This window comes from Semicossyphus pulcher, unplaced genomic scaffold (assembly GCF_022749685.1).
Source record: "Semicossyphus pulcher isolate SPU_LCO1_2020_fin unplaced genomic scaffold, fSemPul1.0.p SCAF_17, whole genome shotgun sequence".
NCBI lineage: Eukaryota > Metazoa > Chordata > Actinopteri > Labriformes > Labridae > Semicossyphus > Semicossyphus pulcher.
The window spans coordinates 2,060,904-2,076,313 of record NW_027211681.1 but is presented as its reverse complement, the minus strand read 5'-3'; the positions used below and the strand labels follow the sequence as shown (position 1 = coordinate 2,076,313).

Genomic DNA, 15,410 nt, shown 5'->3' with positions numbered 1-15,410 from the left:
TCTACTGTACTTGAAAATAGATGACAGCAGTGTATCAGTTGTGTTATTGTATACCCATCCCTCTCTTTCTCCTGCCAGGCTCTGTCTGTGCAGACAGTAAAAGAAATCCAGCTATAGAGTTACAATTATTTATTCAAAAGCAGATCAAAGCAAATGTTCCTGACCTTCAAGTACAGTTTGAAAACTGGTCGCTGTGTGTGTCTCTGACTATGTTGCAGTTCGTGAGTCTTCCTCTTTAGTCAAAAAGAGAGAACCAAGTCTTTAAAAACTGTTCAAGATTAATCAGAGAGCCACATCCCTGGCACTGGAGTGCAGATTAAAGTCATTTTTGTCCCTGTGAAAATACTGCATATAAAAAACATACAAAACAATTTGTCAAGCATTCACATACTCGCCATATTTTCAGCATCTCACCATCAGTCAGCTAATCAGCATGTGTAATAGCTGTGGATTAAATGAGGTCCAGATAGGACACGTGTGGGGTCACAACCCCCAGAGACCAGGTTTAGGAGCAGATTGGAAGCTATTACACAGAGAAGGGATTTTCTAAAAGTAGTAAAAAAAAAAAAAGAAAGGAGAGGGGAGAAGGGGATTTGTTGTAACCTCATGGGCAGAATGAATACATGTTTTTGAGCACAAAAAATTAGCCACTAGTAAGTGACACAACAACACATTTATGCACCATTCTGCATGAAGAAATGTGCAACCGAGAAGTCTACAATAAAATGTGTGAGAGGATGAACACAGAATGATATTGTGCAAAGTTGAGTAGCTGAATGTGTTATTCTTGGTTTAACAGTGTTTAGTAAGAGGGTTGTTTATTTCAGTAAAACTCATCTGTCTGCTACAGGGGAGAGTGGAGGTGGAGGCAGGAAAAGAGGGGATGAAGTTTGAAGCGGGACCGTTCTCCTTCTACGGGATGATGGCTCTGACAGCCTCGCCAGGTAAGATCCCTGCACAACACACTGATTATCAAGTTTATTAGAGCGTTTCTTTGGCCATAAACTGTAAAATTGCAGCTTTTTAGGCAGGTCTTCTCTCTTTTTCTGAAGAATTCCTTCAATGTTGGGATCTACTTAATATTACCCCAAAAAAGTAAAGTCATAAATAGAACAAACTAGCTTTATTGGTTTAAACTAAAATTACTCTATAGCACCAAATATTAAGAAATTGTAAAGTTTCAAAAGCTGGCTTTGGCTGCTTGCTCAGATTAATGCTCATATTCATTTATTATCTGCTCAGACAAATTCTGATTAAATATTAATATTGGGAATCTTTTACATGTTTGTGTATTCTTGAGGAAAAATACTTACATACAGTTTCATCAGTTTGTGCGTGTGAAAACATTTCACATTTGAGAACTCAGGCTTCTTGTGTTTTATGAAAAAAATACCCAGCTTCTCTATGTCCTAAATCCTTTCTTAAAGGACACATTTGTGCTGGTAACCATATTGCAGCAACAAGCTAGCAAAGTGCAGATCATTTAAGGACCTCCTGTGATTAAAAGCCTTAATGTACTTTGATGAATGTTTATAAACTATGACTGTCAGGCTTACGAGGCTGTCCTGCAGTGACATCATGTGAAAGCGTCACCGACTGATCCGCTCAGTTCATTCATAAACTACAATACTATTCTCAGCCTTTTCTGCTATTTTGATGCACACGGGTGGTGGGATCTGAGAGACACCTACTGGTGAAAAAGCAGAATGACCTTCCTGTCATTTGACACTCAGCAGTGAGACATCAGTATTCAGCGTTTCATCAGTATTTATGATTAGATATGATGGTTCACCAGAAGTGCATATTCTTTGATGTCATCCTGAGCTGCTTAGAGGAAGTGACACCAATGGGCAGTTACTCCTGTTGTGTAGAGACAAATGTTCAAAATGTGTATATGCACTGAATATTTCTTGACATTAAAAAACTGTCTCTGTCACCCTTCTTCTTTTGTCCTTCTCTTGTATCTTCCCTCTCTCCCCAAAGTGCCTCTGTCCCTGTCTCGCACATTTGTGGTCAGCAGGGCTGAATCTCTAGCAGGATCTCCAGGTACAGTGGGCTTTTTGTTTATGCATACACCGTCATGTAATTTTCACATGTAAACGATGAAATTAAAAAGAAGCATCAAAGATATAAAGTTTAACTGCCATGCTTTTGTAAACTTCTTTTACATTTGTGTTTTTTTACTTTGTTTAACTTTGTCATCAAAAAGTCTGTTTGTACCTGAATGCAACATGTACTGTATTTTCATGTGTCTAAGTGAAAGAGAAAGACAGAGAGAGGAATACAGATTCGGATTGAGACTTAACACCCTCATCCCCTGAGCCATTCGTCAAGTGGCTGAATGGTGCTGAAGGCTGGAGGCCCCCGAGCAGACCCAGGCTCCGCCCCGCTCGCCCCTAACCTTTAACCCTCTCACTACATAAACAAGACCTACAGCTACAGCCCCCTGCCGGACAACCACTGAGCGCACACACAAAGACACACTCATACACATATGTTCACATGCACAGGCACATATAAGAAGAGCACACACACTCTACACATTACTAACAACTCCAAGGAAATTTCCCCGAGTGTGTGTGTGTTTTCTAAATTATCATATAGAACTACGTACAATTACAGAAATACACCCACATGTGTCTGGAAATGCAGTTGAACAGAAACACTCATATCTCTCTTACCAGTGACCTACAGTGCACATCTTTAACATGTTTTTTCCTCGCAGCATTGCCCCTCCTGCTGTGCACACGTTTGAGTGTGTATTTGTGTGCATGTTAATGCATTATGTGTGTATTCTTGACACACACCGCCGTTTTCTGTATTGACCTGGCCCCTGCGGCCCCTAGAAACTGGAGTACTTATCCGCAAATGTTCACATGCCAGGTCTTTGGCCAACTGTGTTTGGTTCACATGCACACACACACACACACACACACACACACACACAAGCACACACATATTCCTACATGGGATTACATACATTCCAGTCGGTGTAGTAGCATTAGCGTTTGCCAAGCCGTTTCCACTTTGTTGTGTGTGATTTTCACTAGGCTTCTTTAAGAAGTGGAAAACATAATCTGTCTTTAATTAAAAATTAAAAAAAGAAAAAAAAACAGAATAAGCCCTCTATGTGTTAGTACATAGAAGGAAGCAGCATCACTGGAGACCACCGACTCAATACCTGGTGGATGAAACTCCCCTCACCTAAAGACTTTTGAAGATATTAGATTTCCATACATCACAGCAAGTAACTGTGCTAATATCTAACACTTGACTAGGAAAAATGTCCCAACACGTATGATCTTAAGTGCTGCTGAAGCTGTTTAACAGCTCAGCAGTTTAAGAGAAAAGTGTGAGAAAATTGTACAAAATACACAAAATATATATCCATATAGATATCCATAAACAGACAACGCACTACACTTAAACTGACACATTTAACACATTCAGGCTATAGAGAACAACTTACACATCCAAACAATAATATTAGTCAACTGCAAGATTCATTTGAACTTAAGGGTATATTGATTAGAGCAGTTGGGATGTCAAAGAGTATCACGTGATTCATGTTAACGGCTCTGTTAGGCTGTACTTAAGCAAGTGGTGCTTTGAGCTAATTGCTAACATCAACATGCTAGCATACCTGCAAGGACAATGCTTAAATGCTGAATGAACTACCATGTTCACCATTGTAGTTTAGCCTGTTAGCATGCTAACATAAGCTATTTAGCCCTTAACTCAAAGAACAGCTGAGGTCCTCTTTGAATATTATAATTTCTGCAGGTGATATTTACATTCTTGGGATAAAGATATTTAACAACAACAAAAAAGACTCAACCTGCTGGTGCCAGATTGATCACCAAAGGTGTTTTAAATTGTCTTTTGGGCACTATAGATGAAACACTGTGGGTTAAAACTGGTTGAGACAAGACCTTCCTTTGGTGGTCTTGATTCAACTCTTGAAACCAAGATTGTTCTTCTTGTTCTTCAACAAAGGTTTTTAATGTCATTATTATATCTGGTTTTGAAAGACTGATTAAACAACAGACCAAGTTAATTTTGTTTTCCCCTGGTTTTAACCTTAAGGAATAAATCTGTGTAATATTTCTATGTAGATACATAGACTTCATCTTTTTGTGTTTGACACTCGTTTTGGGAGTTTAAATGTATTCTCCTCTCACATTTCCTCCTTGCAGAAAACAAATCTCCTCCACGGCCATTTGGACTCAACCACTCAGACTCTCTGAACAGGAGTGATCGAATAGACGCCATCACCCCGACTCTTGGCAGCAGCAATAACCAGCTCAACTCTTTCCTTCAGATCTACGTACCTGACTACTCAGTCAGAGCACGCACAGACCTGCAGTTTATAAAGGTGAGAAGAAACACTGCTGAGCAAGAAAAGCACACCGAGGCCACACCTGTCAATAACCTTAGCAGGTTGAACAATATGTATTTTTAGTCACTCATAGATACTGGTGTCAAAGCTGCTGGTTATTGAAGGCTTGAAGATTATTGCTTATGATTAATCAGCAATTCATTCATGGATTAATTGGACCATTGGAAAAAAAGGAATCATAAAAATCTCTAATAAAAGATCTGTCACGTGAAGACTGACGAGTCAACAAATTAATTAAATGAATAATTGATAAAATTTCAAAGCAATTTCAATAATTGAGCATAAAAGAGAGGAATGATTGCATGTGATAGAAATTAAGAGCTATATATTTGTTATTTGGTTAAAATAAAAAAATCACTAATAAATTATGTAATAAAATGCATCAATAAAAGGTTAAATTAATATTTTATTTCTTAAAAGGGGGGTCTTTCATGGACAGGATCTAAAGGCACATCTTGGACGAGGAGCATATCCAGTTTGGGGACCTCAGAACTTAAAGTCTGCTATTTGTAGATGATGTGGTTCTGTTTGCTTTATGAAACTGTGAAACCTCCAACACGCACTGGGATGGTTTACAGCTCATTGTGAAGCGGATCAGAGTCAGCAACTTTCAAGTCTGAGGCCATGTATCTCCCTGCCGGATAACGGTGCATAGCCTGTGGATAGAATTGCTACCTAAAGCAAAGGAGTATCTTGGGGTCTTGTTCACAATAATCTTAATAATAATGATTATGATAACTAAGATTTATATAGCGACTCAGAAAGGTGGTCAGAAAGAAGAATTTATAGGAGATGCTGGACCTGACCGGGAGCCAGTGAAGGTGTATGAGGGTAGGGGTGATGCCAGGTTTTACCATGGCAGCACATTCTGCACATACTAGAGCCTGTCCAGGGATTTGCTGGGTATCCTGGACAGGACTCCATTGCAGTAGTCCAGACAGACGGTAATGAAGGCATCTATAAGGGTCTCTACCACAGAGTCAGGGAGTGATGATCGGAGTTGTAAATGTTTTTGAGGTGGTAAAATGTGGATTTTGTGACTGATTTGATGTGTGACTGGAATGAGAGGGTGGAGTCCAGGATGACCCCCAAGTTGCGGATTCCTGGGGATGGGCGGATGGAGCAGCCATCCATGTCATCAAGGATATCTCCAACCTTCCCGAGCAGTGCAGGCAGGTGATAAGTGACTGTGGGGGAAGCTGAGTGGATGGTTTAGTCCTGAGGACACAGCTGAGTGTCATTGACAAAGCAGTGGAAGCTTAAGCCGTGGTCGTGTATGATCTGGCCGAGGAGAAGCGTGTAGATGGTAAAGAGGAGGGGTCCAAGGACAGAACCTTGCGGCAAACCTTGGTTGACTGGGGCCAAGTTGGAGATATGAGTGGAACTAGGAGAGAGCTGTACCTTTGAGGCCCAGCTAATCACATAAGCGGTTGAGGTCCAGTGAGAGGTCCAGGAGGATGAGGATACTGATGTGACCAGAGTCAGCCGCAACAACGAGGTTATTAGTAATTTTTATGAGGGCAGTTTCTGTGCTGTGGTGTGCTCTGAAGCCAGATTGGAGAGGATCATAAAGCTTATGGTTGGACATGTGCTGTTGGCATTGAGTGGCAACTACTCTTTCCAGGATTTTATTAAGGAAAGAAAGGCTGGAGATCGGCCTGTAGTTAGAGAGGTCATCGGTGTCCAGGCCTGTTTTTTTAAGGATGGGAGTGACTGCTGCTATTTTGAAGGTGGATGGTACGATGCCAGATTGGAGGGGGGGGTAATGATGTCTTTCATGATGGGGCAGAGGCTGGGTATGCATGCCTTGACCAGTTGTGTGGGCATAGGGTCGAGAGAGCAGGTGGAAGCCTCGGATTTGTGGACCAACTTGGTGAAACAGGGAGCATTTATATGGGAGAAGGAGGAGAGGCAGTTCTGAGGCAGGCGTGCAGGAGGGGAAAACAAACCCTGAGGCTGTTTGAGGAAGTCCAGGAACTTGGAGCAGAGTTTGGGTGCACCTGTAAGGTGCGGGGCAAGTGAAGGTATATAGATAATGAGACTGATAAATGGATTGTACCAGCATCCGCAGAAATGCAGGTTGTGGTGAAGAGGGAACTGAGTCATTAGGCAAATATCCGGCACAATTTCTGAAGGATGTGTAAACAAGCAACTTTTTGCAAACAGTTTTGCCATAACAACTTTATCTCCTTCCTTTTAGTGGGTTCCTTCTTGTTTGTCCAGCAGCCTCTGAAAGTGACTTGAGTGCTTGTTGGAAGGCCTGTGCCTGGACTCCCATCTGTTGCAGTAGCCTAGTGGGTAAGGTGGCTGCAAAGCCCCCTACAATCGACAACCTCTAGAAAACCTTCTGTTCTCCAGCCTTGTTGTACTGCTGTTGTGATGTCATGTTGGAATTCTTATGTTTTTTGTGTTTGAATGCTTCACCAACAAAAGTCTCCCTTGGTACAATGTATAGCAGCTTCTGCATCCTGGACCATGAGATCAGGTCTGGCATGAGATTGGCGGAATGGTGAGCTTCTGGTGTAAGTTGATCTGCATTTTCGATAAAGTCCATAGCTTTGTCAAGCAGGTCTGATTCCTTTTTTGTAGATGGATTCCTAGTAAACTGTCCTGCTTGCACAAAGGCGATTGACTTTGGCAAGCCGGGTTTTGGTGCAGAGATAGCAATGGCCATAGTCCTGGTTGTGTCTCCAGGTTGTTTTACAGATGGTGAGGATGTGCCATAGTGTCGCTGGTATTTGGCAGAGTGGACATGATTGATCTTCTCCAAACCACTCACTTAGGTTATTGGGATTGAGGAGTACATTGTAGGTGGCTCTGATGATGAAGTTAAGTGTCCTTCCATATCCCAAAGGTCCCTCCAGGAGATTTCCCAATGCTCCAGGTTTTCCCATCTTGTCGACTGGCCCTGCTTGGCCCTTACACATTGCTCTGCTTCCTTTTGCTGTGGGACATCTGCTACCACCAGCTTTCTTCTCTGGACAGTTGTTGCCTTTCACCATGCGGGTCAACCTGACTGGAGACAAAACATTGCTCTCCCATTCTGCACCTGACCTACAATGTCTCGGAGCCTGAGACCAGATTTTGCTTGATGTACAGCCACAGAGGGGTTCCACCTCTTCCCAGTTTCCAGTCTCAGTGCAGCTGCTTGGATTGTGGTGTCTTGGGACTCAACAGGGTAATTATCAGCCTCACCTTAATGTTTCAGGACACCATTTTCTTTATAAGCCTATATTGTTAAGGCAAAATGGGTGTCCACGCCATTTGTTGATGTACAAACTGACTGTTCTCTCCAGCTTCTCGACGCTGGTGAGACAGCCACATCAGACAGGGTCAGTCCAAACTGCAGGCACCAGAGTTTTAACTTGCCATGTCTTATCTATGCTAACAAGACCTTTGATGATTTCTTGTCTCGTCTGCTCACTCTGGTTTGCATCTGTGATGCATACCACCAACCAAAGCTCTTGACTGGCATCTCAGATACCATTGGTATGGATGTTCCATTGATGTGGAATTGCTGATTTGTGAGTTTCCCTTTGATGATGTATTTTCTTCTGTATTTGGGTTTGAACCTAACTCCTGCCAAAGTTACATCTGGCCATTATTCCTACTTCCAAAGATTTCCTTGATGTAGGGTCCTCTCATATTGTCAGGCAAAAGTGCAAATTTTGCAAAGGCATTAGCAAGTTCTAGGAAGAAGACCTAGAAGACATACAGATCTTGTCCCTCCTTTTCTGTAGTTTGAATCTGATACCAAATCATTCTTGAGTGTTCTTTCCATTCTTAAAAGCCTGGTATGCTATCTGTCTAGGTTGACGTATGAAACAGATTGTTCTGTTTCAGGTAAGTTGATTCTTTGAGCAAGCGTTTGTCCAGGATCTTTTTCAGTTCTGCATTGCCTGTTGTCCACTCTTTCTTGCTGCTGGACGTTTTTTGTGCTCTGTCGTCTTGGATTTTCTTTTCCATTGCTCAGAACACTTCTTAGCTACTGGGTTCCTGACGCTCAACTTTTGGTTTAGAAGTTCTTCCGATTAGCTTCACTGGGCTTACTTGGCCTTACTTTCAAGAGATAATGGTCAGAGGCCTGGGACTCTCCGCCTTTGAGCACTTCCTCTGGCCTTGGTTTGTTCTTGGACATTTAATAGATGTTATCTTGGACCAGCCACAGCTACCTATTTGCAGATTGTTACCAGCAGTTGGTGTCTAAAGTGCTGTGCCAAATATCAGATTCGTAGTCCTGTTCATTCCAGTGTGAGTTACCAGGCAGGCCAGTTGCCAGGCAATTAGTCTTCTTCTGCGCCAACTCCAGACTTTCTCTACGAAATTTAGTAGCCATGAGGGTTGGCTCCTCCTCACTTGTTAATGCGACAGAGCCTGTCGTCATGGATAGTTTACCCATGCGAGCCCTGTTAGGGTCTTGCCACTCAGATGTCCTTTTCCAACTTTCCAGCTGCACTTTCATCAAGTCCCCAATTCATACTGTTGATCAATTCAGGTAAGAGGATTTGGTTTTACAATCCCTTATAATAACTGGAAGATCATTAATATCATGAGAGGTGGCAAAACTCAACAAATGTTGCTCTAATTTAAGTCATTTTTTAAGTCAAAAGATACATTTAAAGGATGGCTGTTAGTCGTTATAACCAGGTTCATCCTCATTTAGACATCCATTTACTTAACTAAACCTGGTTATGGGACATCTTGGTGAGCCCTGTGTTTGTGACAAACTGTTCAAATAGGTTTTGTAGGGATCTACCATCCCTACAAGACCTTTTAATCTCTGCTGTGACATTTGACCTCACCATAGCTCTCGTCTTTTTTCCCAGGTAACACGCCAACAATACCAGAACGCTGTAATGGCATCACGTATGGACAAAACGCCACAGTCGACAGACAGTGAGTTCACTAAGATCGAGCTCACACTGACGGAGCTACATGACACAGTGGAGACCCCCACTGTTATCACCACGACAGCCAGCACCACTACCACCACCCCTGCCGTGTCCGTGGTTGTGGCTAATGAAACATCCCACCTGCTCAACCAGCAGCAGAACTGTGTGGGCCTAAGCAGGAGCAACCACAGCACCCACAACGAGGGACCCATCTAGCCCCCGCCGAGCCCGGTGGAGACCCACACCCTCCACCCTGTCTAATAGACACATACAGAGCAGCGTAGATGGAGATGAGGGAAAGTGGGGAAGCAGATGCGGGTGGAGTGAGGGTTCTACTCCAACCAGTAGCCCCCAGTCAGTCAGTGGGACCCTTTCATGGAGGGGCAGTGGGGAAGACGGGTGCTGTGACACCCCGAATGCCCCCACCTGAATGCTGTCAGAATCCCTGCTGTACTACATGCTCTTGCAGAGGGTGCACTCGGACAGTTCCTGTGACTGAGCTTCTTTTTTTGGGACAATCGGACACTTTCATTGCGGTGACTTGGACTAGAGGACGACAGAGTGCATGCAGCCCTGTCCCTTTGCCTTACTTACACACACACAACATAACCACACACACAAAGTAACACAACACTTACTGTATTTTCTCCTCAGGCCAAAGACTTTGGGCCACCCTTCTTACACTGGACACAGACAGTTTTTACATACATACACACACAGTCTATCAAAACAGTCACATTCATTCAAACACTCACAGACACACAAATTTAACTCCCCCACCTGTGCATCTTTCAGGGAGGCTCAGTCGACTGTTGATCCCATCAGCAAGGACTCAAAACAAGCAAAGAGCAACGGTTGGTCAAAGACTGCACCAAAAACCGCTTTGAAATACATCGTTAAAACCACGAACCAAGAATGTTTTCCTGTATTTATTTATTTTATAATATTGTATGTATATATGTATGCGTGGAGACATGATATGAAATAAACTGGCATACGAGCATGCAAGAGCATGTACACAAAGGTGTGCGTGGGGCACACATGTCATATCAAAAAGGACATGCTACATATATGGAGACGAACATCCATTCATGTATATGAGGAGGGGAGGGTCTTTTACAGATACAGTATGTATATTACAGATCTTGTTATTTTTACTATTATCCTAAATCAGGCTTATGGTACTCTATCTTTTTCACCTTTAAAAAATCACACTATTGCCTTTAAGAGAAATCATATAATTAATTATTTTAACTAAGTGCAATGAACCGCAATTTATTTAAGAGATGATTATGAATAAAAGAAATCACTGTATTATAAATTGACAGATATATTTGTATGTATGTACTGTATGTATATGTATATTTGTTTTGAAAATTGCTAAACTGCAGCCATCCACAAGCAAAATTGTCCTTAGTCAGTCTCTCCTTCTCTTTGTCTCTTTCATGTTTTTGCATCCTTTGACCTCAACCACAGTGTCTAATAGAAGTTCATATGGGAGCCATGGTGTATAGAGTATTCACCACAGTGTGGGGGGGCTTCTGGGTGGCGGGGGTGTGAAAGTGCCAACATGGCACCTATGCATGTGGAGGTTATGTGTCTTATATTTTTTTTTGCCAATTTTACGCATAATCAAACTTGATAATTGCACAGTATTAATGACCTCATCTAACATGTTGAGCATCATCAACGTCACAAAAAGTAACCTCGACATTAAACATGTCCATGAATGATACAAAGCTATGCTTTTCCACTGTTTATGTGTGTGAACGTGCTTTTTGGTTTGTTTCATATTTTCTTTTTGCATGTGTGGTACTTGCATGTTTCTACACAAGGTTCAGTGCATAGAGGCTATTTCTTGACAGCAGTGAATGTGAAAGAGACTAAGCCTTACTTGTTTTGGCTTCCCACACAATACAGATTATATTCCATGCTAAACAGTTCTTTTGTAAATTATGATAAAGTCTAAAATATTCTTCGTAAATGTTGGCTGCTATTATAGAGAGATTTTTATATTGATCATTTTATTATAGAGACTGTAGCCTTTACGTTAATGTCTTTCACAGTTTCAAGAACAAACATTTCAGTTAGACATTTTAGAAATTTCACTTATTCATATACTTGCTGTAAGTGACCACTCTCGTATCTCTACACTAAATATGAAGCAGCTAGCAGCCACTTAGCTTAGCCTAGCGTAAAAACTGGCATCAGTGGGAGACAGCTAGAAAGCTAACCAAGTTTTGTCCAAAAGTCATTATGACCTTTGAAGCTAATTAATTACTCCAAGAAGTCACCGCTCCAGGCCAAGAAATAGTCCAGCACACAACAACCCATAGAAACGCCAACTTATCGTTATTCAATTTTTATTTCACAAATCCAAAAAAAAGTTGCAAGTTTTCCAGTTTGTTATATGCCTATTTTTGCCTTTTGACTAACTTCTGAAGTAATTAGAGTGCCTTATTTTTAAACATTGGATTACTTTGTCTCTTCCCAGTTTTAATGCTAAGCTAAGCTAATGTCTCCTGACTCGAGACTCATATTCTTAAGTTCTTGCCTTCTCTAGACAAAAAAGCAAAAGTTGAAAAAGTTCGACATTTACACCCCGTTAATGTCGAAATCCGATCATGACATTTACACCCTGTAAATGTCGAAATCCGATCATGACATTTACACCCTGTAAATGTCGAACTATGCCTTGAAGTCATTTTCTGCTTGTTTTTTGCTTTAGTTCCTTCTTGCCCTCATTGTGTTACCTCATAAAGACAGGAAAGAGTTTTACTGCATGTGTACCTAAAGTTTTCCTATAAAAGTCTTAGTGAAGAATGATTCTGTTTACTTCAAATCTGTAGGGGCGTAGATTTTAACTCATTAACTATAATTTACTTTGATTCCACTTCCAGGCCTGAATATTAACATTATATGTGATGTATGCTGGCAGTTTCCTTGCCACCTTACAGGCAACAGCATTGTCCTAAAGCTGAATGCCAGTGTTTAAATATTCAGTTGCAGTTTGTAACCACTGGAGGTCGCTGTTTCCACCAATGTGTGTAGCAGCCTCTGAAAACAGCACGCATGGACAAACAGGTCTTCCATCTGCTCTGCAAAGAGAGGCGTCTCAGTTGTATAACCAGACACAGAGGACGTCTGCATTGTTTGCCGCTGTGTTCGCTGTTGTTTATTGTTTACTTGAAAGTGCTCCTATGCAGCAGGCCCGCTCTGCTCTGCAGGGACAATCACTCCAGAGATGAAGCGATGAATCATGATCACATTGAAAAACTGCTTGTGACATTCATACTTTGCTTTACAAGCCGTTGGATCACAGTGCCTGACAGGAGAATACGAAGCATGGTGACAACTCAAAAGGCTGAACATACTTCAGGAAACACTGGGGGAAGCATCAGCTGGGGATGGGTCAATATTCTGTTGTCATCTGTTGTGTCTGTTTTACCACACTTTGTCCTCCTCTGAACAGAGTTTATCATCCGTCCGTTTTGTGAAGTTTTTGCAGGCCTGTGTGTAACTGGTCTTCTGTCAATCCCAATGCTGCTACTGTATGTGCTGTCCATAACGCTTCTTCTACCTGAACACAACATTCCCATTGCCTCCACCAGCTGGTGGTTTAATAAAAAAGTGAATGATTAACAGACAGACAGTTTGTGACTCCATGCACTCCATCCAAAGCTCTTCTACTTAATCTTCTACAAGTTTCTTCTGAATGATACTTGAATGCATCACTCCAGTGTAGTTCTATTACCGCAAATAAGTGAGAATATGTCACTTTTGAATGAAGAATTAATACAATCTAATCTTGAGTTGAAGAAGCCATAACGTGCACCCTTTCTCAAATCAACACACTCTTTGGTTGCGTTGCTACAACCAAACATTTTATGACAATTCGCTTGTTGAAGCTAAATGAAGCGAATGATTGCACACTTTACTTCATGGCTCTTTTATACCTTTGTAACTCTTATACTTTAACATGTACTACTACAGTCTTTTGTCTCTTGGACACCATGACTGCTGTTAGGCTTCAGCTACACACAAGGATTTAAAGAAAATATGCAGTAAAGCATGTCAAAATACATCAACTTTTTCTGATCGACTTTATGTTTTATTTTTTATTCTCAGAACTTTTGTTTCTCTGATTCTCAGAATAAAGAAAAATGCTGAGTCAGGAAATGCTGCAGCAGCACACAACCCCTCCTGATGTGTTAAAATGGCCTGTTCTGTATGTTTGGGACAATCTTTTACAAACAAATGTCCTTCAGCTCTATTGGCAGCGGGTTAGTCAAACATACAGAGGTTTATAGATCCAAACGTTGAGCTTCATAAGGATCCAATCTGCAGTGTTGTAGCACTGATATTTTAAAAAGTGACACTAAGTCACTTTTGAAAGAAGACATTTTTCCTCTTACAAACAAGAAGTTGAACTTCTTCAAAGTTTTACTGCTACAGTCTTATCTGGTCTGCAAAGACCTTTAGCTAGTGTAGGCTAATGTTAGCTAAATTGAGATTGATATTACAATATTACAGTCATTATAGTGCTGACTTTTGGACTTTTCAATTTTATTGTTTTGTCTTGTTGTGTCTATGTTTGCTTAACGTGACTGCTTTAACATATTACAAATGTCCCACTATTAATGTAAGAAGGGCTGAAGATGAACTTAGAGGCTGAAATTAGCAATGGAGCCCCACTCACCTCCTTTTTCTTACAATCTCCATGCCTGTATTAGAATGCAATTAGTTTGCTGTATTTCTATTGAGCACATGTTTATTAAAGGGTACCAAGTTAGGTGATAATGCAAGTTTCATCTTAAAGCTCCTGTGAGGGACTTCCGGTTTGTGTTGATTTTGGTGCCCCCTGTGGACAAATCCATACCTCTTCTCTCTCTGCTGATTTTGTCCTGCACATGCTTAAGTGGTGGTTATTTACAAAAAATCTCATCCTGCCTTCATATGTATCATTCACTTTAAATGTTTGTTCTGGAAAATGTAAACAAAGACAGCATGCAGTTGATCGCTTCATCTGACACCTACCCCCCGCCAGCGGTTTCAGGCATTAAAAATAACTATGTAGAAATAATCAGTCTTGTCGCTGATGGTCTGGTTTGCTTTTGTAGGTCATATGGAGTAATGAGAATTCATTTCAGTCGGTTTCATAACCAGTGAAAAACTCCTCACAGGAGCTTTAAGTCCCCTGTTACTTCAATTTGTATTGTGTTTTAGTGGTGAGAATATCACTAATAACTAAAGATTTTATTGCCATAAACTATTGAACACTTAACCAGTTACCATATTTGTCCTAAGTGTGAAGTAAATCATGTAACCTGAGTGAAGATGATATATTCTTTCGTTATATATGCTTTACCATCAGAGCCACATATGATGTCCAGCCCTCTCCAACCAACCTACATCTCTGGTTTGGAGATGATCCAGCTTGTCTCCAGTGTGCTGCACCTGCAACCCTCAAACACATCCTGGTGGGTTGTAAGACCAGTCTAACTCAAGGAAGATACACCTGGCGCCACATTCAAGTGCTGAAGTGCTTGGCTGCTGAACTTGAGAGCAAGAGGGTAACCACCAATGCCATGCCTCCAAAAGCCCAGACTAACTTCCCACGGTTAACATCCTTCATGCGGGAAGGGAGAAACGGCAGTCCAATCCATCACCATCAGACTCATGCCTGCTGATGCAGACCGGGATTGGGAATTGCAAGTAGATCTAAGCCAGAGGCTCACCTTCCCACCCGAAATTGCTACAACCAACCTGCGCCCAGACCTGCTTCTCTGGTCCAAATCCTGCCGGCGTGTCTTCATCGTCGAGCTGACAGTCCCTCGGGAGGAAGCCATCGATTAAGCATTCGAGAGGAAAAAGCTGCAGTATGCCAACCTGGCAGCTGAAGCAGAGGACCGAGGCTGGAACGTAAAGGTGCGGCCAGTGGGGGTGGGCTGCAGGGGCTGTGTAGCCAGTTCCACCACAAGGCTACTGAAGGAGGTGGGAATCAGAGGGCCAGCCCAACGGAGGACCATCAAAGAGCTCGCCAGTGTCGCCAAAAAAAGCAGTCACTGGCTGTGGCTAAAGCGGAAGGAGAAAGTATGGGCTGCCAAATGACCACATGG

General features: G+C 41.8%; 1 protein-coding gene across 5 annotated transcripts in view; it reads left to right on the top strand.

The window, feature by feature from the left end:
- The window catches only part of cnnm2b (cyclin and CBS domain divalent metal cation transport mediator 2b), a 53,227-nt gene extending 42,218 nt beyond the window's left edge, over positions 1-11,009 (top strand). For 2 of the 5 annotated variants that reach the window (XM_069665399.1, XM_069665400.1), the window contains exons 5-8: positions 851-944; positions 1,984-2,046; positions 4,197-4,375; positions 9,226-11,009. In XM_069665399.1, the coding sequence (XP_069521500.1) occupies positions 851-944; positions 1,984-2,046; positions 4,197-4,375; positions 9,226-9,507 (618 nt within the window). In that variant the 3' untranslated portion in view covers positions 9,508-11,009. Of the gene's footprint in view, positions 1-850; positions 945-1,983; positions 2,056-4,196; positions 4,376-9,225 lie in introns of all 5 variants that reach the window. The other 3 variants (XM_069665402.1, XM_069665403.1, XM_069665401.1) reach the window with 2 other exon arrangements.
- Positions 11,010-15,410: the final 4,401 nt, after the last annotated feature.